We start from the raw sequence: 27,935 nt of genomic DNA, 5'->3' as shown, positions 1-27,935 counted from the left end.
TATCTCTCTTAGGGTCCTCCTTGTTTCCTTGTTTCTTAGCTTCTCTGGCAGTGTAGATTGTAGGCTAGTGATCTTTGCCATGTCTAAAATCCATATATGAGTGAGTACATACCATGTTTGTCTTTTTGTGATTGGGTGACCTCAGTCAGGATGGTTTTTTCCAGTTCCATCCATGTGCCTGTGAATTTCAAGATTCCATTGTTTGTTTGTTTGTTTGTTTTTGTCTTGTTTTCTGATGAGTAGTACTCCTTGCATAAATATATCACATTTTCTTCATCCATTTTTCAGTTGAGGGGCAGCTAGGTTGCTTCCATGTTCTGGATGCTATGAACATAGTTGAACAGATGTCTTTGTTGCATGAATGTAGCACAGACACTGAGATCGACAATTAATAAATGGAACCTCCTGAAACTGAGAAGCTTTTTAAGGCAACGTACACAATCAACAAGACAAAATGGCAGCCCACAGAATGGGAAAAGATCTTCACCAGCCCCACATCTGACAGAGAGCTGATCTCCAAAATATACAAAGAACTCAAGAAGCTAGTCACCAAAACACCAAATAATCCAATTAAAAAATTGGGATACAAAACTAAATAGATAATTCTCAATAGAGGAATCTAAAATGGCTAAAAGACACTTAAGAAAGTGTTCAACATCCTTAGCCATCAGGGAAATGCAAATCAAAACAACTCTGAGATACCATCTTACTCCTGTCAGAATGGCTAAAATCAAAAACACCAATGACGGCTTATGCTGGAGAAGATGTGGAGAAAGGGGAACACTCCTCCACCCCTGGTGGGAGTGCAAACTTGTACAGCCACTTTGGAAATCAGTATGGCAGTTCCTCAGAAAAAATGGGAATCAGTCTACCTCAAGATCCAGTAATTCCACTCAGGGATATATATCCAAAATATGCACATCCGTGCAACAGGGCCATCTGTTCAACTATGTTCACTGTCATGACTTAATGAACCACAACAAAGGCTAAGAGCTGCTACAGCCTGCCTATGACCTGTCCTACATGTGCTACTTTCAAGGGTTGCAATAAATAATTTAGTCCGTCAGCCATTTTTGGCATGTCCTCCTACCTATCAGGTGGACCCCATTCATCAAAGAGACATGTGAATGGAGGCAGCCACGATTGAACTCCCCACACATGGGGGCAGGTTATTACCTTAGTATTGTCCCCATGTACTCTTTACCCTAAATGGATGAATCTTTGTTGAATTCTTATTAGTCATTACATGGCCCACAAAACCATTCCTGTTTGACTCATTTTTTCGGTTCTGTCAGACCCATTTGGGTCACCAATGTGTGCATGATATTTCCTGGGGTGATGGGAGCAAACATTTATCTGTATCATAGGGCACCAATGGGAGATCAAAGAAACAACTGTACCCAAAACTAGTGTAGTGAGGCAAATGGTTTAGCGGAACTACTACAGAAGCATGTGCTTAGTAACCTGTACTCAATTCTTGGAGCCCACTAGAGGGCAGAAGGAGAGAACTAACTTCACAGAATTGTTTTCTGACCTTGCTACATACACTATAGCATGTGTGTTTACATGTCATACATCCATATACACAAAAATTTTTTAAAGTTAAAATAAAAATTTAGGAATCAGTGAGGTGACTCAGAAGATAAAGGTGTTTGCCACCCTTGGTGATCTGAAGTAGAGCCCTGTAACCCACATGGTAGAAGGCGAGAAATAGTCCTAAAAGTTGTCTTTTAACCTTCACATTCATGCCATGGTTCACTTGGGCCCACACACAAACACATGCACATATACACACATTAAAGAGACAGATGAAAGAAATAAGTTAAACTAAAAGTATGTATTTAATACAAAACTTACATTTAGTATAAAAGCTGTTATAATTCATTACAGTTACAAATTCAATAAGAAACAAACTCGGTAAATAATATTCATGCTCTTTTAGTAACGTCTTGCTATCATTAGTCATGTTTTTAAAACTAATGTTGATAGCTCTGAATTTACAGCTTGCTCATTTGTTCATTGTAGTCTTATGTTACTATTTTTCTAACTATATATTTCTGTTTCTATAAGTGCATATTAAAATAATTTTAGAACTTTAAGTTTGTGAAGAAATTAATTTAAGAGTTCAAAAATATGGACTTTTAAATGTTATCTTTGGTTTAGCTATACAGAATCATTGTATTAAAACTTCCTCTCTTTAAAAAAAATCAAGTTTTCATAAACAAAGTTTTATGACTTTGTGTTTTTATACATGATTTACAACTATTTTTTGATTTGATATAACTGTATTTTACATTCATATGTAGTGTTTTGTTTATTCTTAGTTTCACTAAGGTCCCAGTTTCAAAATAATAAACATTAAGATGCCTTTTGCTCTTAAACTTTAGGGTCTCTACATGATGACTACATATTATAAAAAAAATTTTTTATGTTTTAAAAGGGTAAGAGATGGGTTATATCTGATAAAATACATTATATGAAATTATCAAAAATTTAATTTAAAAATCACATATTTTTAAAATGATGAAGAAATAATTAGGCATTCTATTGCCCAAATTCAAGTAATGCTATCATGAGAGTTTTGTTCATTATATAATAAAGGTAAAAACATAATTTGATGAGCATTTGCTTTAGAATTTAATGAAACATTCATTTACACTGTTACTAAAATTTAGACTCAGAAACTATTCATTAAATGCACTGTAAATGAGAGGCTTCAGTGATTTAATAAAGGTTCAGTGTCTCTATTTTTGCTACCAGAATAATCACACACGGATAATCCTTAAAACTTAATTGCATCCTATACATGAATTGGATGTTCTATTTTGTGCTATTTTTATAAAGCTGGTTGATATGACAAACTAATGAATGTTGTTTAAAATTATCCTCTAACAGGTAAGGACCACCTCCCTTAACTAGATTCCTGCTAAAGTTCTACCAAATAATCTTAAAATGCATATTGTCTGTTTTAGAAAGCAAGAAATCAAAGGATTGCTCTAGACCCTTACTGAAGCCAATTTCTTGGGTGCAGACATCAGCCATGCTCTGAGACGTTCATTCCTGCACATTTCGTGCTTTCAGCTGACAAACTTTTGTCCCTTTTCCAGTGCATGTTATTACTAAATCACTAGCCAGAGGCTCCTCATAAGCAGGGACTCCTGAGAGAGCCACAGCAAGCCGCCTTTCTGCATACCAGTAACACAAAGTGCACAGCCTCTGGGTAAGACAACTGAACAATTCAGATTTGTATCACTGTTTTTCTTTGTTTTGTGACAAATATTATCTTAAGCCAGTGTATCTTTGTGAGTGCCTGAGTGTTGTTCAATTCACTGAAACATTTTTAGAATAATCTATAATCTCAGCTTAATTTCATTAAGTATTTCTTTGCTATCTAATGTAAAATACAACTCTTGAGCTTGTGTGTGTGTGTGTGTGTGTGTGTGTGTGTGTGTGTGTGTGTGTGTGTGTGTGTAAGAAAGAGAGAGAAACAGCTACACCTCTTAACCCAATGGATTATTAGATTTATTGGCCCCATACAATCTCACTTAGCATGCATACTTATTAACATTTTTAACTAAGTTTTTCGCATACTCTCTCAATCTTGTTTCCCTTCCATTGTTAAATTTTACCTTCAGTGTTTTCAAGGCTGGATCTTGACCCATAATCAATGGAACTCCTTATCTGAGTTCACCACAACACTGACAGTATAGAAGACTTCCATGCCTTTTATACTGAATCACCACAGATGGCATGCTTTACTGAAACCACATCCTCCTCTTTTCACCCACCCAGGTGGTGAGTTTCCTAAAGTCTGGCACTTAATCCTATTTATCTGTAAACTCGATGGTCTACCCAGTATATAGTTGCTTCTTGATAAATATTTTTTAAATGGAAACTCACTTACAATAAATAAGCCATGCTCTCTTAAAGCTCTTACAACAGATTTATTTTCTATGAACTTCCTTGGCAGAGCAGACTGAGGAATTTGTAGTTATTGCTGACTGGTTATAGAGTTTCTACGTGTAGTGATAAAAATATTTTATAAATAGAGTTGAAGATCTCCCAACATTATAAGCCTAAGTGGCTAAATTGTAATGCTTAAAATGGATAAAACAGCAAAGCTCATGGTATGAATAGTTTTATGATACTGAAGTAAAAGTTTATGTTCTCTTATGATAAGACTCTCATTCACCAAACATCACATAATAAATTGAACCAACTATGGATATGCTGCATTTTACACCATTAAAAAGAAAAATACCAATCATCCTTCAATGATCAACAAAGTCTGGTGATAAGGCTAGAGAGCTGAGAGGTTAAGAGCAGAGGCTGCTGTTCCAAAGGACCTGGATTCAATACCCAACTCCCATGTGGCAGTTCACAACCACTTTTACTTCAGTTCCCAGACTCAAAGGAAATACACAGGAAGCCCAGCTGCTTGAGGATTCTTGTCACCCTGACTGGATGCCACTAGCAGGAAACTGTCCTTGGAATCCTTGTACACTCAGGAAGCTACCTTCTGAGGTAACCGAAGATCATACCAAGTCCACTGTAGTCTCTAAGATGCCTTGCATGTTGAACTCATCATGCTTAGAAAGCTAGGAAACAGAGGTCACAAGTCATGAGGCAAGTATGTCCTTTGCAGAGTGGCATTTTTTGAAGTAATTCCTTGAGAAACTTCTGCATCTGCTTCCCTCTGCAATCACATGCTTCCAGAAGTCTCATATTTACTCACCCAACTATCATCTTCATCTGGTTCAAACCCAACCTCAAGTCCAAAGGGCCCTAGTCTGTTATAGATTTCCATAGCCAAAACAGATTCTTTTTGGTAACACTGGTTCTAAAAAAAGCACCGTTATCAGTAAGTTAATAAATATACAGAAGCATTCTTAATTCCCTGAAGTGACAAATAACTTGGTCTTTAACCCCCCCCTTCCTTTTATTTCCAACACATGAGCTTCTGTATAGAGACAAAATAAATCTCCATGGCTTTTCCTTCAAATGTTTTACATTTCCTCCTGACCTATTCCTTTTCTTCTCAAGACCTGAAGATCTATCTATAGTCTATACCTTACTTTATAAGTATAAAGGAGTTGCTCTGAGATCTTCAAAATCTCAGATATTATATGACACTGACTTACTGAGGTCAGCAGAAGCAGCAACCTCAAACCTGGAATTCATTAGTTCCTTGTACATGTAAAGATTATTCACCTCCTCTTTACAAAGAACTCAAATATTTTCAGTCGAATTTGTTTTGTATTGATGCCATAGACTAAGGGATTGAGAACAGGAGGCACAAGGAGATAAAGATTTGCAAGTACAATGTGTACCTGAGGAGGCACGTGGTGGCCAAAGCGATGGGTGAAAAATGAAAAGAATGCAGGGATATAGAAGACAAGGATTACACAAATGTGGGCTCCACAAGTGCTGAATGCTCGGAACTGGGCATCCTTTGAGGGCAGTCGCAGCACTGCCTGCAGGATCAGGATGTAGGAGGTGGCAATGAGGACCACATCCATGCCAGTGACTGAAAGTGCTACAGTAAGACCATAGACAGTGTTAGGCTTAATACTGGCACAGGCCAGCTTGGCTATACCCATGTGCTCACAGTAGGTGTGAGGGATGATGTGATGTCCACAGAAAGGTAGGCGTTCAATGAGAATGACAAAGGGGAAGACAAAGAGAAGGCCACGCATCACACATGCCAAACCAATCTTCCCAATCACCATGGCATTGAGGATAGATGTATAGTGAAGCGGACGGCAGATAGCCACATAACGGTCAAAAGCCATGGCTAGCAGAACAGCTGACTCTGTGGCAAAGACTGCATGAACAAAAAACATCTGGGTGAGGCAGCCATGGTAGGAAATGACATGGGATCTGAGCCAGAAGATTGCCAGCATTTTAGGCAATGTTGTTGAACAGAGGACTAGGTCAGTAATAGAAAGTAGGCATAAGAAGAGGTACATTGGCTCATGGAGAGCCCTGTCAGTTATAATGATGTAGAGAATGGTTCCATTTCCAACCAGAGCAAGGATGTACATGGAGCAGAAGGGAATAGCAATCCACACATGCTGGTCCTGCATCCCAGGGATTCCAAGCAAAACAAACATGGAAGGGTGGAAGGCAGTGCCATTGGGGACAGATGCAGAGAGCAGCATGATGCAGGGAACAGACTTTCTTCCTAAAAGTGGTTAGAAAACGAAAGGATGTCATCCCAAATGCCATTTGTGCCTATAAAACGCCCATTCAATTTATTTGTCCTTCATTCACAGCAATCCTGCTCAAATTCATGCTTTCCTTGCTTCTAGTATACATTATTAAAATTCTTTTAAGTAACAATGTTTACCTCATTTCCAGGATCTCCATCCTCTAATAAGACTTCTGCATCATGCCCATACATTCTAACATGAATACAGTCAATGTCAATGCAAACTTAACCTTTCTTAGTGTGCCCACATTGTGCAAAGTATTTTGTATCCAAGTCCTCTAGTTTGCCCTCCACAATCTTGTATTGTGTTCTGGGTCGTGGGTCACTAGCATTGACTACATTTTTCACTTTCTTATTGGTGGAAAGATTTAACCATTGAAAATAGCCTTCTGGAGAAGGAGATGAGGGGTAGGTAGGCTTTTATTTCTCCTGCTATCTTAAAGGAGTATTGTTAACAACTTTGACTTTCTTAGCAGAACTGTCATTTTGGCTCTAGCTTACTCTGGAGATCATACTTCCTTTTATCTCTTCAGTCCAAAGATTGCCATAGTTCCTGTTGTCACTTACCTATGGAACTCCACAGGATCTCTGGTGTCACTACACATACCCACCACTTGGTAAATAATTTCTCAACTACATTTTTCTAAATAGAATCTAAATATATTATCTAAATAGAATATTTGATAACTTTCCTTTGGGGATCTTCTTATGCTCACTCTGCCTTCATACCTAGCATATTTCACCTTACATTTTATCACATACTTAATAGTTTTATCATAGTGAGTGTCGTGAAACATATGAGTGCTGTGAAATATCAAACCATGTGGAATTCTTTCTATATAAAAGACTGTTTCCATTTGTCAACTGACACTTTGTCAGTCAGAAGACACATAATGGTACAGAGACACAGAGAGAGAAAGATTAAATAAAGTAAAAAATTTTAATTGCTTAATAATTATGTATATGTTTCTCCCACCCACCCACCTACCTCATTACACTGTGAAGTTTCAGAGTATCAATTTTTCTTCATGTCCAGCATGAGTGCCTTACTGACATTAGGTCAATAAATAACATTTAATAAACAGTGAGTAAAGGCTTGAACTCAGTAGTTACATTTTCTAATAGACTTTTAAAAGTGACAATTGTTGAAAAATGGGAAATTCCTCCTGGAAAGCCTTTTAAAAAGCAACGTAAAACCTCCTCTCCCTGGATGTGTTGTTTCTACCACATTCTCATCACTGTAGATACATTCCAGGAAAGTTTCTTTATCATTGCTTCTTTAATACATTACAGCATGTATACTATTCATTAACTTTTAAGATTAATAATATATAACTTAATTGATTGAATCTATGTAATACATATCTGCCTGTTTCTAGATACAGCATATGTATAGGTTTGCTCATAGGCTATCTCCAGACATTTATGCTTTAGTGTACAATATGTCAGAGTCATTCAATCCTGACATCACACAGATGGGTGCTCTGGGACAGCTGTCAGGTAACAAACAAAAATGGACTTGTGGTCAAGCAGTGGTGATGCACTCCCTTAATACCAGCACTAAGGAGGCAAAGGCAAGTAGATCTCTATGAGTTCGAAACCAACCTGGCCTACAAAGTGAGTTCCACAACAGCCAGAGCTGTTACACAGAGACACTTTGTCTTCAAACAAAACAAAACAAAAAACAAAACCAAAAAAAACAGACTTGTGTGGGAAGCATGCCATATGAAAGGCATGTTGGTTTGAGAAAGCCTGTCTCAGATATTTCACAGCTTGGTACTATATTAGACTTGTAGATGCAATAAGAAGATATACTAAACCAACAAGAAATGTAAATATAATAATAGAATACTGCATTGGTGTGTACTGTGAAGATGTGTCACATAAACCAGTTTCTACTCACAGAAATCTTCGTGGAGGAAATGATAGCTATTCTCTAAATCCAAATCTTCAAATTCTTCAAACATCTTTCAGGCACCTTGGCTTCCAGTATTACTACCCTCTTGCAGTTCTTGTTCTATAGTCAGATCTGAAACATGAGAGCTAGAACCTTGATGTAGGCTGTCTGGGTTGGAAATATGTCTCTACTACAGTTACTTGCTAATGGTAATAATGTGGGGAACTTTTTTAAAAATTGCCCTCTCTCCTTAGATTCTTGGTTAACTTGTATTAGTGCTTGATGCATATATTACTCACTCAGAAAGCATATTAAATCTGTGACATAGCCTAAATAATTTAATGCACATTAATTAAAATGCTCACTAATTATTTCTCATGATTTGGAAATCTGATTCCTTGGCTTATGTACTTAGCTCTAAAAGGAGAAAACTTTTTTGCAAAGCTCAAGTTGAAAGTGGTATCATGCTTTTAGGTGTGAGGGCCTATGATTTCACCATTCCTCAAATCAAGGTCTCACTTTGAACATCGTCAAAGATGGTGCTTATTTAGCTGGGCTAGATAAATGCCCACAATATATGAAGTGAGAAAACATCTCAACAAATTCCAATTCTAACAAGTTGCCAGTGCTGTTGAACTATTCTCAATTTTCTTGTGGGCCAAAGAAATATTACAGCATTTGGAGCCTTTAATGCATAAGGAGCAAACATTTTTATGTACTATGAAGAGCAGAGTCAAGCATGATTACATTACTTAATAAAGATTTTCTATTGGTGTATTTAGTGTGTCACCATTTTTTACCAGGAAAATGTTGCAGCAAGGATATATTTCATTGTTGGATCTTTAAACTTTATACACATGAAATTCCAGGGCTATACACATGAAGTAAATTAAATTTAAAAGGTAACATCTGCGTTTAGATACTGTATAGACAAACTGGACTTTCTAGGGATACTGTGTGGGTCCTTAAGAACTCAAGAACAATGCTACACATTAGTAACTATAAAAGCTGGTTAATAACCAGTTGGTTTGATATGAGTGAGAGCAAGAGATAATTAATGTTTTCCACCTTAGTGAATATTTTACTATCTATAATTTCTTATAACATCGTATTTTCATATTTTATACCTTAAATATGCACAATGAATATTTTAAAGACTTCAGAAATAATGGCCTTATTAGTTTAAGGATGACTGTTCCTAGAGATCCATCCACCCTATCTCAATACCACAAAGAAAATAGCCAGAGATTAAAACCTCAGACTGCCACATGAAAGATTCAGAACACACACACATACACACACACCCCATTTGCTTATGAAATGTTGATATGCATTATGCATTATGATTACCCATATAATTCAAGGGGTTCAAGAAACTAGTTTCTGTAAAATAGGGATTAGATTGAGATAGAGGCGCAAAAACAAGCAAAAAGTGACATTTCTGCACAACAGTCATATCCCCTACCCTTCTCTGCCGTCACAGAATTATTCTTGACTTATTTATACTCCAATGTATTCAACAAACACTCACCCCAGACTCCGTGGTCAACAGAAAACTCCACAAAGCACAAATAACATAGTTCCTGGTATATGAAGTCTGGTCATATTTACCCCTAACTTATGATGATGTTCTTGGTCCAGAGAGGCTGAATTTGACTCAAAGCACTAATGGTCCAAGATGCTAAAAATAGATGTACATTTCCATATATCCTCTCAGGGGATACACACTAGCCATGACAAGATCTGCTTTTAAAGTGTGAAAATTTTTTTCCTAATTCAAGAGAAGTTACAATAGCCTTACACTAAAAGGACAGTAGATTCCAAGACTTTTGACAAATAATGTAACCAAGATGTGCCAGGCCTATGGAGAAGGTGGTTTAGAAAAAAGAAAATAATTTCTGAGTAAAGGAAGAATCCAAAGTGATATATAATGAGTTGAATTTGCAGCTTTGTTGTGTTGCCTTACCCAGTCCCTCATATTAGCTATTTTGAAGAAGACAGGTATGTAATCTGAATTCTATACAGTTGATTTTGAATTGATCATTTTTGCTTTAACATTTTGATGCATTTTCCAAGGGAGTTATTTTTCTTGTGTTTTTACCCAAGTCTACAAGGTCATAAACTATTTAGTTACTGTTTATAGTGTTTCACTGTGAGTGTGGGGCAAAAAGGCCTTGGTTTGAACTTCAGCTCCTAGACTCATAAATTCCTGCACCCACTCAGTGTTAATGACCAAGCAAGGCTTTTTCTGGCTGTGCTGTACTTTTCCACTAGCTCATTGCACATGCTCTAGGACCCTATAAAAGCCCACCCCCTCTGATCAACCCTCTGCTGTCTCTCTTTCTAATCAAAAGCAGATGCTACTGTGTTTCTCCCCCCCCAAAAAAAAAATCTCATGTGAGATTTGTTGCATAGTCGGATTTTGTGGTATTCCTTGGCTCACAACTGCCAAGATGCCCTTGTGCTAGAAAAAAACCCTTACATTGGTATCGTGATTTGAATATGCTCTCCTGATGCCTGTGCTCCCCTTCAGAGTCTGAGCTACACCAGGACCCTATCCCTCAACTCCAGTCCACCCACAACAAATTCATTGGCTCAGCATTCATCCAACAGCAGTAATTTGGTAAATTTCTCCTTTGGTTGGTATAAACGCTTCCCTAAGTCTGAGGAAGTTACCACTGAGCATCTGGCACACCTCTGGTACTCTTGGAGGTGGAGGTACCTCCAGCCACAGTCTTTAAGGCTAGAACTGGCCCTCTTCACTGACCCCATCCCTTGCCCTCCTGGAGCTGCAACCCTGCAGCTTCCTTAGGCCCAACTGAGCTATTGCAACCCTTTCTTGCCCACCCTTTCACCTTTTTAACTCACCCTTGGAGCTGCCTGTAACCCCACAGCTCTATGCCCACATGTCTTTTATGATACTATGGGACCCTGTTTCCCATCCCTCTCCCATGGATGAAACTTCATTCCTGAGCTTGATTTTTATTGCCTTCTGGTAAGCTTCAGGCTTCCTTGAAAGCCCTGGTACCAGGTGCTGAGTTACCTCAGGTGGTTAGCATTGACCCCCATTGAGGCAGTGATTACACGTTGTTGGGCCATATGTTTCTTGACCCAAATCCAGTCTCCAGGTTGTATCTCTGAAAGTCAGGCAAGACTGTCTGAAGTACCTATAAGGACTTAAGAAGTCTGGTTAGTGACTATTTCCAGGTGTTCTGATCTCGGCTTTGAAATAATGAGGGAGGCTTTCCAAACATAATCTCAAATGGAGTAATTCCCCTAACATAAGGGGTAAATAGGGCCCTTAAGAGGGCAAGCAGCAGAGGACTTACCTAATTACTACCTCTCTCCAGAATCAGTTTAGTAAGAATAACTTCTAAGGTTTTGTTCATCCTCTTTTTTGGTTCTGACCTTTTTGAGGGTGATATATATTTATATATCACATATATTTCCAATCTGTCTGTAGACCCTTGGCTATAGCCTGAGCCACATGTGCCATAAAAGCTGGCATGTTGTCTGACCCTAGCTTTAAGGGAATGCCAAACCTGGGAACTATCTCACTTATGATCTTTGTAGTAAACAGGGTTGATTCCATCCCAGTATGGAATGCTTTGATGCAACCAAAGAACTTGTCCACCAGAACTAATAGCTGCTGAGTATACTTTTTAATTCAGTGAAGTCTAATTTTCAATGTTCTTCTGCAATGACTTCCTTTAGCTTCTGACCTTTGAGTCTGCTGATTAACTTTAGCACAAATGAAAAATCTCTTTGAAATACACTCTATGATATTGTTTAAATTGGGGATATAACAGTCTCTTTTTATCAACTCAGTAATCTTGGTGGTACTTGGTGAGTGGCTTCATGCACCTGTTGTATCCATTCTCTCCCCATAACCTGGGGTAAAAATATCTAGTCATACAGCCAGGATTTCTGCATTTTCTTAGAATCCCCCATGATAGCGCCCCTTACCAGCAGGAATGTTTGTTTTCATTTAAATGGACTTGGTTATATAAAATAAATAAAAAATATCTAGTCATCTGGCAGAACTTTCCATATTTCCATTTCTTCTCTGACTTTTAGGTCCTTTATTAGCCTCAACCCTTCTATGGCTTTAAGAAAGTTTAAGAAGTTCCTTAGGAGGAAAGAGGAGAGGGAATCCCAGTTTTAGGTAGGGCTCACCTTCTGGAAAGCCACCTGTTTGGCTTCCTTGTAAATCAGATAGCTTTCATTTGGTACTCTTTGTTGGCTCTTGCAGTGGATGACGGCTAATCTCTTACAAAACCAAATTAGCTATAGGAGCATAAAATCTCCTTTCCACCAGCAGTCAGAAGCCCTCATTCTTTGTAGATAGGTGGCTCCATGCAAATGTACTGTGGCAAAGGCATATTGATTTTCAATGTAGATATTGACAGCTTTTCATTTACCCTATTTGAGTGCCTGTTCAAGGCTATCCATTCAGATGTTTCTGTTGGTAATGGCTGTGACCAGATGACAGTTCCATCAGAGCTTCTCTGCATGAAACTGCTGCAATCTGTAAAGAAAGTTGTGTCCATACATGGAATGGGCACATCTTTTAAATCATCCCATAAGCCTGCCTTTGTCCTGATTGTTTCCAGGCAATTATGTATTATCTAAGAACTCAGGGCCGTGTCAGGCAACAAGAGTCAACCTGAAGTTTAAATTTGATCAAGTCCCGATATTCACTATAATTCAGAAAACCACTGTCTTTGAGTATTCATTTTTATAGAATTGTTGGTTCCAGCTCTTATCTGGAAAGTACCCTACAGAGACATACCATGTCATGATGATTTAATTAATCTGTTTTAAGTTGTTTATAGTTATAACTTATCTACATTTTGTGTATTCAACATGTTGCCCCATACATCTTGGAAGTCTTATTTGAAATACCCTTGATCTCATCCCAAAGGCCAAGAGTTGACTAGAAGTCTTACTTACAAATGAGAGCTAAATCTCCCTCTTCTCTATCTTGTCATGCAAAGATATCTTCTTCAATTCTTACTTGGCTTCTCTAAATATGAGTTCATCTCCTACACTTTCTGCATCCAGAGTAGACTTTCTACAACTTTCTATAAATGTAAGTCACCATTGTGGGTATTCTAGCTTTAAGAAACAAGAAGTACTCCCAAATCGATATCATTGCCAGTTTTCTTTCCCAAGTACTCACAGTCATGTCAATGGTTTGCTTTGGAGAAGAACAGGAGGTTGATTTTGTCCCAAATCTGCTTGGTCTTTACCCCATAGATGATTGGGTTGATGGCAGGAGGGATGGCTACATAGAGGTTGGCAAACAGTATATGGAAAGAGTGGGGGATATTGTGACCGAAACGGTGAGCAAGTACAGAGAATATGGCTGGTGTGTAGAATATAAGAATGACACAAACATGGGAACCACATGTGCTAAGGGCTTTCTGGCGGGAATCCCAGGAGGAAAGGTTAAAGACAGTACGGAGAATAACAGTGTAGGAAATGGCAATCAGGATCAGATCTGACATGATAGTCATTATAGGTACTGCAAAGCCATACCAGATATTAATAGAGATGTCAGCACAGGCTAGACGAGCAATGCCTATGTGCTCACAGTATGTGTGGGGAACAATGAGTTCTCGACAGAAAGGCTTTAACAGGAACACACATGGGAATATGATACAAAAGCTCCTACTGACAATTGCCACCACAATCTTGGTAATAATTTGATGAGTGAGGATGGTAGTGTATCTTAGAGGGAAGCAGATAGCAACATAGCGATCGAATGCCATGGCCAGCAGGATAGCAGAATCCATGGCAAAGCTGAAGTGGAGGAAAAACATCTGAGTAAGACATCCAGGATATGTGATCTGCTGAGGACCCAGACAAAAGATGCTGAAAGTTTTGGGAACACATTATTACATAGGATGAGATCTGTAGCAGCCAGCATAGAGAGGAAAAAGAACATAGGTTCATGCAGGCTGTGCTCCATACAAATAAGATAGAGAAGGATGCTGTTGCCTGCAAAAGCCACAAGGTAGATAATAAAGAAGGGAATCCCAATCCATAGGTGGAACTTCTCAAGCCCTGGGATTCCCAGGAGGATAAAAAAGTCTGGACTGAAGCTGCTGAGGTTGAATGTGGCCATTGTAGACGTGAGTTAAGGGACTGTCATAAACTGAAAAAAAAAAATGGCATGATAGTTATAGTGATCCACACAAACTTCCCCAAAACAATTAATTCCCTTTCAGAAATAATCAATATATGACTTTTCTCTTCTCTTTATTATAAACCTTTGCCAAACTTTCAGTCATTTAGCATGCATCATTGAAATGGTTTCCCAGAGACTTAAGTCATATGATACTACACAAAATAATACCAAAGAATGAATGAGGTAGATTGCTCAATAGTAGAGGACTTGCCTAGCATGTATAAGGTCCTAAGTTCAATTCCTACAAGTGCAAAAAAAATTATAAAAGAAAGTTAAATGTTATTCAGAGACCCATTTAATTATTCAGTTGCTTATCACTTCTTCACAAAGAAATGCTCAATGTCTGAAAGAACAGTCCCTTGTTCTTTCTAGTTTCTCCATACTCAGCTGTGTCTGCCCTGGTTCTCATCACTGCTATAGAAAATTCAATCATAAAGCAGAGGCATTCTACTAAGCTTCCTCCATCACACTTCAGGTGTTAGTGGCTTTTTCTGCCCTTCTGATATTCCTACACTGAAGCCTATTTAAGAGAAGACAGAGTATGACAAGTAACTATGCCAAATTTGTCTTAAGAAGGAGATAGAGGCCACCCCCAATCAACAACAAAAGCAAATCCCAGTTAGAGACTGTCAGGCTCCTGGAAACACTACACAATGGCACTTTTGTCCCTGTCTAACCTTTTTAATGACTCATCCTTGTGTGATGTCATCAGACCAGCAAGTCTGTCTTTTAAAACTTTCATTTTGTAATCTGATACACAATGTTTTTGCTCCAATCTCATTTTTAGTACTATTCATTTTTAATTATTTCTTTTTTTGCTTCTGTTAGTATTAGAATTCTAAAGTTCTGTGTCCTTATTTATTGTTTGTGCAAACTGCACCAAAGCGATCTCTATTAATGATGTGACATTAACTGGGACCCTATTGTGAACATTCTGAAGTTTCTGATTTTTATATACAGCTGTCTCTCCTTGGATTTTTAATTAAATGATCTCTGTTCGCCCTCTTCATCCAAACTACCTTATTGGTCTTTCTATTGATCCACCCCCATTCCTATTGTGATGCTTTCCAAGTCAAAGACTGTTCAACGTAATAAGTTTTCCATTTCTTCACACTGTCTTAATCGTATATCCCTTATATATAAGAACACCATCATGTCTCATTGATTATAATATTGCAAATATTCACTCTGAGTATCTATGTAACCATACACCAATTGCCCTATCCTATATTATATCCACTTCTGCAGAGACCTCTGTTTCCTAATGTAAGTACATCTGTTTTTCTTTTGCAATTAAAAGTTTGGAAAAGATGCAGAAATTATTTTCATAAAATGAAAAACACATTTTAAAAGTATATCACAATTTATTCTCTGTAGTTTGCCTGTCATCAAGGCTGACTGTGGAAGTAGGGGCTTACTGTTTCTGGAGAAAAGGTATAATCTAAGATCTACTTTTCCCAACCACAGAGTAAAGATGGTTGGAAGCCAGTCAGTCCCAGAAAGGAAGGTACAATGAGGCTGGTGTCAATGGTGATTGTCACTTATGCTGAAATTTAGGCAACTTATCTATTATCAGAAGACCCAGATGCAGGAGCTTTTGATCAACAAAGGTGCCTTAAAAGGGTTCAGATGAAAGTACAAGGATTCCTGTTGGATATCCCAAAGCTGTGTATAAACTGCATTCCCCACATGCCCCACATCTGTCAAACGTACACCTAGATGATATCTAGAAAAAAAAACGTAGAAAACTTGAAAAGCCTAGATATGGTAGTATATACTTCTAATCCCAACCCATGGAAGACTGAGACAGGAAGACCACCAATTTGAGGACTGCCTGGCCTCACAGAGAGAAAAGAAGCACAAAGGATCAGCTTAAGATATAGAGAAAAGGAGATAACAAATGCTAATATTTCATGACAAAAGTAGAGTAACTAAAGTTGACTTCAAATGATAATTCTACTAATATCAAAATACTCTTACAGATTACAACAATAAAGGCTATTGATATAAAGGAAATTTATATTCATATATGGATATGTGGATCATATAATAGATATTACTATGATAATGGATATGAGCAAGTCACAAAAAATATGACTTTGCAAGTTGTCTTCTGACCACACATGTTCTGTGGTACATGTACAAACACATACTTGTGCACACACACACACACACACAATAAATGTAATAAAATTTTTGCAAGTAAAAAGTAAAGAGAGAAATGGAGGAAGGATTTTTATAATGCTAATATTTTACAGAAACTCTAATGTTTCAACAACTGAAGTAAAACTGAAGATATTGAAAAATAATATATAAATTAACAAATACTATTCAAGAATAGTCAGAAGTATAAATTGGCCAACTTATGCAAAATAAATAGAAAAGATTCTCATAAATTATCTCCTCCCAAGTAACACCTTATTCAGACAGTTTAATTAAGGCTGTCTTTACTTCATTTTGTTTTCTTTTCATTGTGCTAGGAATTGAGCCAAAGGCTTCACATATAATTTGCAAGCATCCTATTAAATTATATTCCCAAGTCTATCTTCTTATGTTTAAAGAAGAAATAACTCAAGGAACGAAGAGGTGATTAATAGGCCTGCAGGAGCTTACAGTCTACTGTGCTAACTTTAAAGGCTACTATACGTGTTTTGTGAGAATCTAGGCATTCACTCATTGAGTCACTCAAATAAGAGTTCTCTGCCAGGTACAAATATAGCTGGGTGGTAGATGCTTGCCTAGTACACACAAGATCCTGGGATCAATGTCTAGGTTTTTGTTTTGTTTTGTTTTTCTTAATTATCTTGAGTCAATAGGTCTTCACAAGAGCTAGACCATAATTACAATCAACAAGTATATTTTTAACTGTTATAATGAGGCAGATAGTGGTAGCCTGAATCACTGTAATAAAAGAGATTAATAACGTGATTTGTAACATGTAAGAAGATAAACAATAAGACTTCTTAGTCCTTAGGAAGAGGATGGAATGAGTAGCATCAAGGTGTGGACAATAAAAAAGCTCATTTCCATGAACTTTAAAGCAGGTTTTCACTTGTTAATTTTTTTTCTTGGTCATAGATCCCACTTTACATTTTAACTTAGAAAGTAATTTTAGTAGTTACTAAAAGTATGCTCTCTTCTCTGCTAACTGCCAAAGATAACAAGCACATGTAACTTAAAGACACATTTCTTGACTGTATGAATTTTTCTCATGGTCTTAGCTGTCTTGTGAGGGTCACTTCTGTAATGCACAGTGAAGAATTTCCATAAATTTCTTGGTTCTCTACCTTACCAGATCCTGGGTGTGACTGATCTCATTGTAAATATATGGCTCCTAGATGGCCCTGCCAGTGTTTCCCTTTGCCTAAACAAAGGCCTAGGTGAGACTCTCAGTGAGAAAAGTTTATGTGGCCCTTCTCCATACCACAAGTGAGATAATTAGTTTACTGTCATCCCAATTGAAAAACCTTCCACCCTTGTTTGATCTGATCAAATGTCACTCTTTTGATGAAAATTTGTATTCATCCACTGTCCCCACCAAATTTTCTCACAATATGAAAGTTGGAAAATAGATTCAGGCATTCATGATTATCAAGTCAGAATTCTGATTACACTATCCTATTTTGTTTCCTGAAGCATTCTCATTTAAGAAGTTATAAACCTTAAGAAGGGAAAATCGTGGGTATTCTTAATTATATATTTAGGATAATGTTTAATGTAGTCTCACTAAGTGTGTATAGTATGAACGCATGAGGAGGGGCTTTTGATACCCCCAAAGTAATCAATTATGTTATGAATAAAGGTTATTCTTGTTCCCAACTATGAGAGTCACCCATCTTTCCCCATCATGTTTGGATCACAACCTACACCCATAATAGAGTAAGACAGGCATTTTACCTCTAAGGATTGAAAAACATGGAAGGGCATAAACATTATCTCCCCACATTTAAATACTCCTGAACTGGAAGAAGAGTAGTACCAAGAAACCTACTAGAACCATTACACCTCACTAAAGGATAATCTACAAAGTGACGCATCTCAATATGAGAAACTATCACCTCCTTCTCCAATCACCTTCCATAATGTCCAGAGAAGGTAGATATCTTGGTACTTGCCGCATCACCACCAAATGAATATGTGCACAAATACAAACCTCTGGTTTATTATATGAAAGGTGGTCTTTCAGACTTCAGTCTCCAGATGTCTTGCTGCAGTCTGGATGGCCAGGAAAAAATATATTATGAAAACATATTGTCATTCCTGGTTCATATTTTCTTGGGGTTATAACACTTGTCTTTCTCAAAAGCCTAGAAATGCTTTAAGTAGAGCGTTGGGATGCACTCAGATTTAAGCTGATAGCCAGTCTTCTTTCGTACCATTGTCTTATGTGAAGTTGTGCTGTAGAAATATATTCAAAGTTCTAATCTTACTTGTTCTATTTCATAGAGCCCACCTTTGCCACAGTTCCTACTCTTCACTCCACCAGCCCTATTTCTCTCCAGATCTATCAGTTTTACTTCCTCAAGGAGTTCTATCCTACTTCCCACCAGTTTATATCTTTGAGGTCTGGTTCTTTTGCAAAAGTAGAGTTAGGACCAGAGACTGAAAAAAACACAGCAAGGAAAAGGCAGGCCAAAAAATACAAAAAGCAGCCTCAAAGTCAGGAAAGAGAGACAGAAGGACAAAAGTAGTGTATAGGAGACCATGCTCACAGCAGACGGGAGCCAATGCAGAGCCTAAAGATGAAGTGTTGATAAACATTTCTAGTCTTCTCCAGGGATCGTAAACTAGTAGGAACAGAAAGTCTCAAGTCCTGGGAGACTTATATACTAAATTAGCCTGGTACTAAACTAGGTGTCTTAACAAAGCCTATTTGACTCAGATCCTTGCTGACCTCTCTTTCTCTCTGTGTGCGTAGTAATAATTTTCCTCAGGTAGCAGATATCACAGTTCCAGACTGTGGCTATTCTGATATTCTGATATTCAGTCAAGCAAGGTACAGCATGACCTCTTTAGGTTTTATTACTTGATCTGGGATAAAATCTTAGTTTTTCCATGATCTGTTTTAGAGAAGTCTGTCTTCCACAGCATGCTTCTGGGGAATAAGTGGGGGAAGGAGAATGAGAAACGGAGGAAGTCAGAAGGAACATATCACTTCCTGAGGCCTTTTTCATTTCCTTCAGTTCCACGTAGTTGCACTTTGAGATATCATGTCTGAACACCAACAGAGACAGAGCTGAGTACTTGATCTAGAAGCTCCAGAAAGTATAAGAACTAGTAAGCCCTCTATCCCAGTACAGAATTCCTTAAACGTCATGTTTTTGTTATATTCTACATCCATGTGTTTAAAGAACTTCGTCATAAGTAGCCATTAAGTCCTATTGAACTGAAACAAATTCTTTTGGAAACTCAGATGACAAAACTCTGGGGACATTTCTGCCATTGGCTCCCATCTTTACATCTTCAAGGAAGCCTATATTTCCAGACTTCAGCACTCACTCTCCTTTGGTAGTTCTCTCATCCTCCCTCTGTGATGAGTCTACACTAACTTTGGTTGGGCCCATTAGTGTTATAGTGCATTAAACTAGTGCAGATAAAAATTCAGATTCAGAAACCACTGATACCCAGCTTCTGGGTTCAGTTTAACCCATCCAGCAGGGAAATCATTCACATAACCTCTCATGTATCTAACAAGAAAAATCTACTTTTGAAGTCCAGAGATGGAATTCAGTTCTTGCTCTGTTCTATCCTTCCTTAGTGCTTTGAGTCAATGTAATCAGTTTTTGCATATGTGAAAGGATAAAGATAACTTCAAAATGTTTAAAGACAATTTCTAGAGTCAGACATAGTGGCACACACTTGTAACCCCAGCAGAGGAGCCTGAGACAGGAAGATTGTGAGTTCAAGATAAGCCTGAGTCTTAAAAAAGTTCAAGACTAGTCTGAACTATATGCCAAGACTCGGTCTCAAAGGCTCAAATAAATAAATATTAAAAGTAAAGAGGAGTTCTGCTTATTATATGCAATAACAATTATCATTGTTCTATTGGGGGGAGATAATCTTTCTGTAGAAGTCTCTGGGTTTCCTGATTGTATAGACTGACTAATGAGTCCAGGCAGACTATCTTCATGGAAAATATGGATTATGCTTATTAACTAAAGGTCATTTGGGGGCACGTATAAGGCAAACACTTATTGAATGCTCACTGTATACCAGATATGCTGAAGCTGATGGGGTGAATAAGATAGAGTAGCATGCTTTAACAACCTGTCCTCAACATAGCATAGAACCCTAACTCAGTACACTCAGAATCATCTCACTGAAGTTCTAAGTCCTAAATGTGAGAAGCCAGGTGTCACGAGAATGCCTAAATAATATAGTGATCCAGGGCACAGGATCTAGGGCAGTAGGAATGCCCAAGTAGGAGTATCAAGGAAAGAAATATGGAGAGAAGAGAAAGGAGAAATTATATTAATTTAAAGATCTAAAACAAGGCGAGTAATGTGGTGAAACTTATTGTTTTCGGTTTTTGTGGGGTTTTTTTCTCATTGTTTTTTGGGTTGTTTTGTTTGTTTGTTTGTTTTTGTTTTGCTTTTGCTTTTTTCGAGACAGGGTTTCCCTGTGTAGCTTTGGAGCCTGTCCTAGAACTAGTTCTTGTAGACCAGGCTGGTCTCAAACTCACAGAGATACATTTGCCTCTGCCTCCCAAGTGCTGAGATTAAATTAAAGGCATGAGCCACCACCACCCATTGTGACTTTTTTTTTTCACTAATTAATAATACTATCAACCTGCCTCATGGGGCTATTTTCCACTATTTCCAAAAATACTAGAGAAAAAGACTTTAAAGTCTAAGAATATTTTTAAATAGTTATGTAGGAAAGACAGGTTCATTTGGGACATAAAATACAATGGATTAAACAATGCACTGCTGGATGTAAGCAGGTTAGAAAAGAAGGAAAATGTTAGCAACTTAGTTAAAAGCATTGTGTCACACAGGAGCATCCTGGGCTCAGAGGACACGTCGCTTCCCACCATGTGGTTTCCAGGAATTGAAATCAAGTACTCCGGCTTGGTGTCAGTTACCAATCAGAAAACTGCTGCACTATCTCACTGGCCCAAATTTAAAAAAATTTTTAGCAGTGCTCTAATAACGCAGCCACCACCAGAGTGTCTTGTGAGCTTCTAAACAGCACTAGGGAAAACAAGAAAAATGGCACATACACACCAGGTCTACTATCATTCCAGATTCACTCTGTATCATTGAATATGAAGGGTCTCAATGTATACAACATGGCTAAATACATATTACTTTATTTCCCCTGCAGATTCTTGGATCTATCCTCAGACATTTTTTAAATAAAAATGGGTTTGTGCATAGCTTCCACCCAGCACTTACTAGCCCATGTGAAATGTGCATGGCATTGGTAAATTGTCAGAAGCTGCATCAGCTCACTGAGAAGTGGGTTCTGAAAGTGGCCTTGCCCCCCCCCCCACTTGTTCATAAGCATATTTGCTACAAAGTGTCCTTTAAGACCACTCTAACTCTGGAACATGAAGAAAATGCAACAGCAAAAGAGCTCAAGAGAAAAATAGTGTACCTTTCAAGGACAATTCTTCTACACTTTTGTGTGTCAGACTCACAGTTGAGAGTGACAGACACAGAAAGCTTCTGTGAAAACCTCTATCCCATACCCCATATCACCCCACACCACAAAAATCAGAAAACTCTTAAAAATTGTGACAGGAATGCTGAAGTGTAGCTCTTCACTGGTGATGGCTTCTGTTGGGGGTAAGATTTGGGGAAGAACTCAGTTTTCTCTAAGAGGCTGGTCCACTTGGAGTTTGACCATGTTCCAGTGAGTATATGGGCAACACAAATTAGACTTAGACTTGATACATTTTTTTTCTTTTCTTTTTTCTTTCTTTCTTTTCTTTTCTTTTTTTTTTTTTTTTTTTTTTTTTTTTTTTTTTTGTGGTTGTGAGGGGAATCTACAAGGACAGGCAGGGATCTGGGAAGACTAGGAAGTGAATGTGATCAGGGTGTATTATGTGAAATTTCCAAATAATCATCAAAAAATATGTTTAAAAATTTTTAAAGGAGTCTAGAGAGACAGTTCAACAGTTAGGAGCACTAACTGCTCTTCCAGAGGTCCTGGGTTCAATTCCCAGCAACCACATAGTGGCTCACAGACATCTGTAATGAGATCTGGGACACATGAAGCCTATAGGGACATATGCAGGCAGAATACTGAATATATAATGAATAAATCTTTAAAGTGCATGCTTGTGTGTGTGTGTGTGTGTGCGTGCACACACACACGCGCACACGCACAAGTGTTCTAGGGAACAGCTAGAAGCATTTCCAAAGAGGTTATTGCAGTTTACCCTGTGAGATAGAAGTGTCTGTGGTATGGAAGAGAAACAAGAACAACCAGAGGAAGCTCATCCTTAGAGAAAAAGCTCAGTCAGAACTTGTAGCTGCTATTTGGAGCTGATTATGGGGCAAGGTTGTAACTTCTTCCAAAAAGACCTTGAAATAATTATGGAGAGATAGATAATAGGTTAGAGTATGGTCAAACTTGATGCCAGAACAAAAGTGAAAATGTAACACACACACATACATGTACACTCAAACACACCCAGAAACAGACAGACAGACAGACACACACACACAATCACACTTCTACCAGAATGATTTATGAGCACTTCAAACTCTGAAGTTCAATTCAAATGATGCATTGTTTTTTGCTACATGACAACATAAGAGAGCAGAACACACACAATCAGTTTCCCCTTTAACATCCATGTTTTAGTAGTGCCATTTACCATAAAGGAAAACAGGGGCATACACTTTTTATAAAGGGAGATATAATGGAGCTCTGGTGGCTTAAGATGTGCTATTTGCATAAAGACAATTTCTGAGTTTCAAATCATTTTTGAAGAAATTAATTTTGAGGGATTTATAATCTCTTTGTGTGAATTCACAAGAATACATACATACATACATACATACATACATGAGTTCTGGATTACAGAAACCCCTGTATGCATACTATGTCTACTAATATACTCTATAATCTTTACAACTCTTTCTCCATATCTGTAAAATAAATTAACTGCCATTTTTCTTTCAAAATTATTTTAATTAAATATAATACTACTAAAAAAACAGTAAGTCACAAAAAAACTGATTTTTCTTCAAGCATGCAGTAAGAAAATTGGAACAAAACAGGAACAACTCAATTTAATCTAAAAAGGACAGGGAGAAAGGAATCAAAAAGAGATGCTTGTATTTTTTTAATTCATGTTTTAAACAAGTGAATAAAATGGGAAGAAAAATGGTCTGAAGTGTCTGAAAAAAAAAGTAATTATACAGAAAGGATTAGAATTGGTAAGTACTGGACAAGGAGATCTACAGTACACTACCCTCATTCAGAAGCTATGAAACACAGGGGTGCTAAGAAATGCCAGTCCTTCAAACATCTATCAGTAAGAAATACAAACCTCAGCTGTGGTGTTGATCATTAGCACGGACATCATCAAGTTCCTCTGCCTAAGTGTATGACAACTAAAGCAAAATAAGCCTTAATTTTTTTCCCCCAGTGGATTGTTAGGCCTCTCCTCTTTCCTCTTCACCTGTACTTTGTACATGGGTACAATGATCAATCACATTTCAAATAAACAGGAGATAAAAATTTCACTAAATCAATGTTGCATAACTTTAGCTTTCAGTGTACACTCATCCTGTCTTTCCCAAAGAGAAGAAAAGAAGGATTTTGTCCTGGATCTGCTTTGTCTTCACTCCATAAACAACCGGATTTAGAGCAGGAGGGATGGCCACATAGAAGTTGGCAAATAAGATGAGAATGTTACGAGGGACACTGTGCCCAAAACGATGAGCAAGGATGGAGAAGAAGGCAGGTGTGTAGAACATGAGGATGACACAGACATGGGAACCACATGTGCTCAGGGCCTTTTGGCGGGCACCCTGGGAGGAGAGCAGAAAAACTGCCCTGAGGATGAAGATATAGGACACAGCAATCAGGATGACGTCTGAGATGACAGTCATGAGGGGAACAGAAAACCCATACCAGATATTGATAGAGATGTCTGCAGAAGAAAGCCTGGCGACACCTATATGCTCACAATATGTGTGAGGGATAAGACGTGTCTTGCAAAATGGCAACCGCTTCAGCAGGAAAACATCTGGCAGGATGACTGAGAAGCTCCTCACAACAATGCTCACTATAATCTTGACAATGACCTGTGGAGTCAGGATGGTGTTGTATCTCAAGGGCAAACAGATAGCCACATAGCGATCAAATGCCATGGCTAACAGGATAGCTGAGTCCACTACAAAACTGAAGTGCAGAAAAAACATCTGAGTAAGGCATCCAGAGAAGGTAATTTCTTGGAAGCCAAACCAGAGGTTACTTAGCAGTTTGGGTACTGTGGCAGTGGACAAGATGAGGTCTGTGCTGGCCAGCATGGACAGGAATATAAACATGGGCTCATGGAGGCTCTGCTCCACTGAAATCAGGTAGAGGAGGATGCAGTTGCCTACAATAGCCACAACATAGATGACACAAAAGGGAATCCCAATCCAGATGTGGAACTTTTCCAATCCAGGTATCCCAACAAGGATGAAGGAAGGTGGGTTGTAACAGCTTAGGTTGTGCATGGCCTCTGTGGGATCTGCTGGTTCTTGAGCCTGAGGACAGAGATTCTTTCAGAATCACTTATGGCAGGTAAGAGTTACACTCTAGTGCAGAGTGATGGTGACAAGTCAGCATTCCTGCAGGAAGCTCTTCCTATTTCCAAGATGAAGAAATACCTATAGGTTGATTCTCATTACCCGATCTATTTGCCAATGACTTCATTTAATTTTGGTATGTATTCATATAGATTAATAAATAATATAGAAAGGTCATTCATGTAAGTCACAAATTGAATGTAATTAAGATTCTTTAAAATAGACTAATTTTTAAAGGGGGAAGTGCCAAGTTTGAGGGGGGGAAAGGTGAAGAGTGAGGAAGGAGAAGAAAAGATAAAAAATACACGTATTAAAATGCTATACTGGGAGTGGAGAAATGGCTCAGAGGTTAAGATAGAGTACTGCTCTCCAGAGAACCTGAATTCTGTTCTCGGCACCTTTGGAGGACAGATCACAATCATCTGTAACTCTGCCTCCAGCGAATCTGACTTCTTCCTTAGGTCTCCACAGGCATCTGCACTCATATGTACATATCCACTTTCACCTACACACGTATACACAGAATTTAAAATAAATCATAAGTTTGTTTTTTAATGCTGCCCTGGATGAAGTTGAGCTGTGAGAAAGAAGACAAATGCCTTTTGTAGTGTAAATCTTGTGTTTTTAGACAATAATTTGATAAAATAAACTGATGGGTTTGAGTGATGGAGGAGGAGAGCTAATGAAAGAGGAATGGATGAAGAACAGGTTCTCATGCTGGGTGCCGTGAGAGCTTTGGCTTCAGTGACTGCATGTGGTTATGCTTTTCAGGATACAAATATAAGAGCATGTATCTTTCAGAAGACAGTGGGAAGTGGGGAGCAATATAAACCAAACTATAGGAGAAAGACATAAACCCAAAGGATGTTTTTTGAAAACTCCTAAAGTTTAAGTCCTCAGAGGATATGTTCTAAACCTGAAGTGATCTCATCTCTCCATGGTCAGCATTGGAGACACTTCCACTGCTGGTTCAGAGGAGCCTCCATAACCAAACAGACAGACAGAGGAATTTACGCAGGCAATGTGCCCCCTGAGTCCCATCTCCTGGAGCAAAAATAAAGAATCATAGAGAAGTTTTGCCTCAGTTTTCCTTTCTGTTCTGCTGTTATCTAGACCATCCCCCAGTGAGAATCCCTAGCTTTACACTAAATAGAGCCGACATGTGTAGGTATGGTACTGACATTGGAAATACCCTTTGAATTCTAACTCAGTTTCTGTGACCTATTTTAGAGTTGTTTGTTTTTTGTTTTTTAACAGGTGAAAGAGAATAATTGGGCCATTGATACCAGGAAGTCCTCCACTGTTTAGCACCTACAGAGTCTAAATCATAGAAAATCAGAGAGACTTGGTGCTTACCCCAAACCTAGGCAATTAACTGTAATAAAGTTGCAAAACCATTCAAAGGGCAGGGAAGTGACTTGGGAGGCAATTCATAATAGTTCTACATTAGGACCTGCAGTGGGGATCTGTAGTCTTATGCCCAGGAAAAGAAAACCTAGGCTTTGTGACATGCCTTCTAGGTCCCCAGTCAGTGCTTTACATGAGTGAGCTACTCTTTCTTAATTTGTCATTGGCACTTGCCTTAACCAGCCAGAGCACACACATTACATCCACCTGAAGAAATGCGGATGTCCATTGACAAACACAGGCCCTGAAAATGCATTTCTAAGTCCCATTGCATGACCTGGTGCAGAATAAACTGCCAAGAGCCAAGAGCACAGAATTTTTTTAAAGATTTATTCACTTATGTATTATGTACACAACATTCTGTCTTCATGTATTCATGTAAGCCAGAAAATGGCAAAAAATCTCATTACAGATGGTTGTAAGACACCATGTAGTTGTTGGGAATTGAACTCAGGACCTCTGGAAGAGCAGTCAGTGCTCTTTGAGCCATCTCTCCAGCCCCAGAACACAGAACTTTTATGAACAATGTACAACAGCAGACACTCCATGATGTTCTTCCAAAAATGATGGCCATATGACCTCCTTTGGCTGATGATCAAGTAAACTATGGAAGCCTCACAATTTCAAAAACATCTCAGTAGTTTAGGAATTTTAAGTTCCGCCTATTAGAGTACAGATTTGCTGTTACTTCCACCCCAATCTCAAGAAAGAGTCATGGAGAACACATCAAAGAGAGAGAAAAATAATCACTCACCACTGAAGTTAGTAAGTGGTCAAAGCATCGGTACCAAGGGGTCTTGGTTTAGTCCGAGCATATTTTAAACACATTTCTTTCATCAAAAGGCCTCTACTGAAATCCTGGAGTTATTCTGGGGACATTTGCTGTTCTAACTTGAGATAAGTAGCATCCTATTAAGTGCCCTTTGTTTTATCATAGAATCCTTGGGGTTGGGCCAAACAGATGGCTCAGCAGGTAATGGCACTTCCTGCCAAGTCTTTTGGTCTGAGTTAGACCCTAGGAACCACACAATGCAAGAGGAGAACTGACTCTCACAAGTTGTCCTTTGACCTCCAAATGTGCACCATGACACAAATGCATGTATATGCATGTGTGCACACAAACACTTGCACACATGCATGCACATGCACACACACACACACACACACACACACACACACAAAGAAATAAATGTGACTTTAAAAATGTGTTAGAGAGAATCACTGGTGTCAGAAAGATCCCTTTCTTCCACAGACATGTCTTTAGAGTACAGTCTGTTAGACACTAAGTGAATTAGAAGCCTTGTGATTTAATAAGATCACAGATGCAAAGCTGGAATTCTTCCTCACTATCCCACTGCAATTGTCAACTCACCAGAATGGACTCTCCCGTTGGTTCACAGAAGTGATGAAAATAATTTGGAAGAAAGAGAGCACACTTTCAGAAGGGAAAGATGCTGGTGAGAGGTAAATGAA

At 38.3% G+C, this 27,935-nt stretch overlaps 3 protein-coding genes across 3 annotated transcripts; all 3 read right to left on the bottom strand.

Moving 5' to 3' along the window:
* Positions 1-5,207: 5,207 nt before the first annotated feature.
* Positions 5,208-6,161, bottom strand: LOC127227667 (olfactory receptor 52D1). The gene has a single exon (XM_051192022.1). It carries the CDS (start codon positions 6,159-6,161, stop codon positions 5,208-5,210), a length of 954 nt encoding a protein of 317 aa, XP_051047979.1.
* A 7,136-nt stretch (positions 6,162-13,297) lies between these two features.
* LOC127227665 (olfactory receptor 52H1-like) lies at positions 13,298-14,238 on the bottom strand. The gene is given in 2 exon segments (XM_051192020.1): positions 13,298-14,007; positions 14,010-14,238. Coding segments are annotated over 2 exon segments (939 nt in total).
* Positions 14,239-24,041: 9,803 nt separating this feature from the next.
* LOC127227664 (olfactory receptor 52H1) lies at positions 24,042-24,983 on the bottom strand. Its single transcript, XM_051192019.1, has one exon. The coding sequence runs from the start codon at positions 24,981-24,983 to the stop codon at positions 24,042-24,044; it is 942 nt and encodes a 313-aa protein (XP_051047976.1).
* Positions 24,984-27,935: the final 2,952 nt, after the last annotated feature.

This window comes from Phodopus roborovskii, unplaced genomic scaffold, assembly GCF_943737965.1.
Source record: "Phodopus roborovskii unplaced genomic scaffold, PHOROB, whole genome shotgun sequence".
Classification (NCBI taxonomy): domain Eukaryota; kingdom Metazoa; phylum Chordata; class Mammalia; order Rodentia; family Cricetidae; genus Phodopus; species Phodopus roborovskii.
Note: the sequence above shows the minus strand (reverse complement) of the source record. Positions and strands in the feature narration are given on the sequence as shown.

Bases quoted from the DNA above. Each gene is read 5' to 3' on its own strand.
- LOC127227664 (XM_051192019.1), bottom strand. From the start codon at position 24,983: ATGCACAACCTAAGCTGTTACAACCCACCTTCCTTCATCCTTGTTGGG.
- LOC127227667 (XM_051192022.1), bottom strand. From the start codon at position 6,161: ATGCTGCTCTCTGCATCTGTCCCCAATGGCACTGCCTTCCACCCTTCC.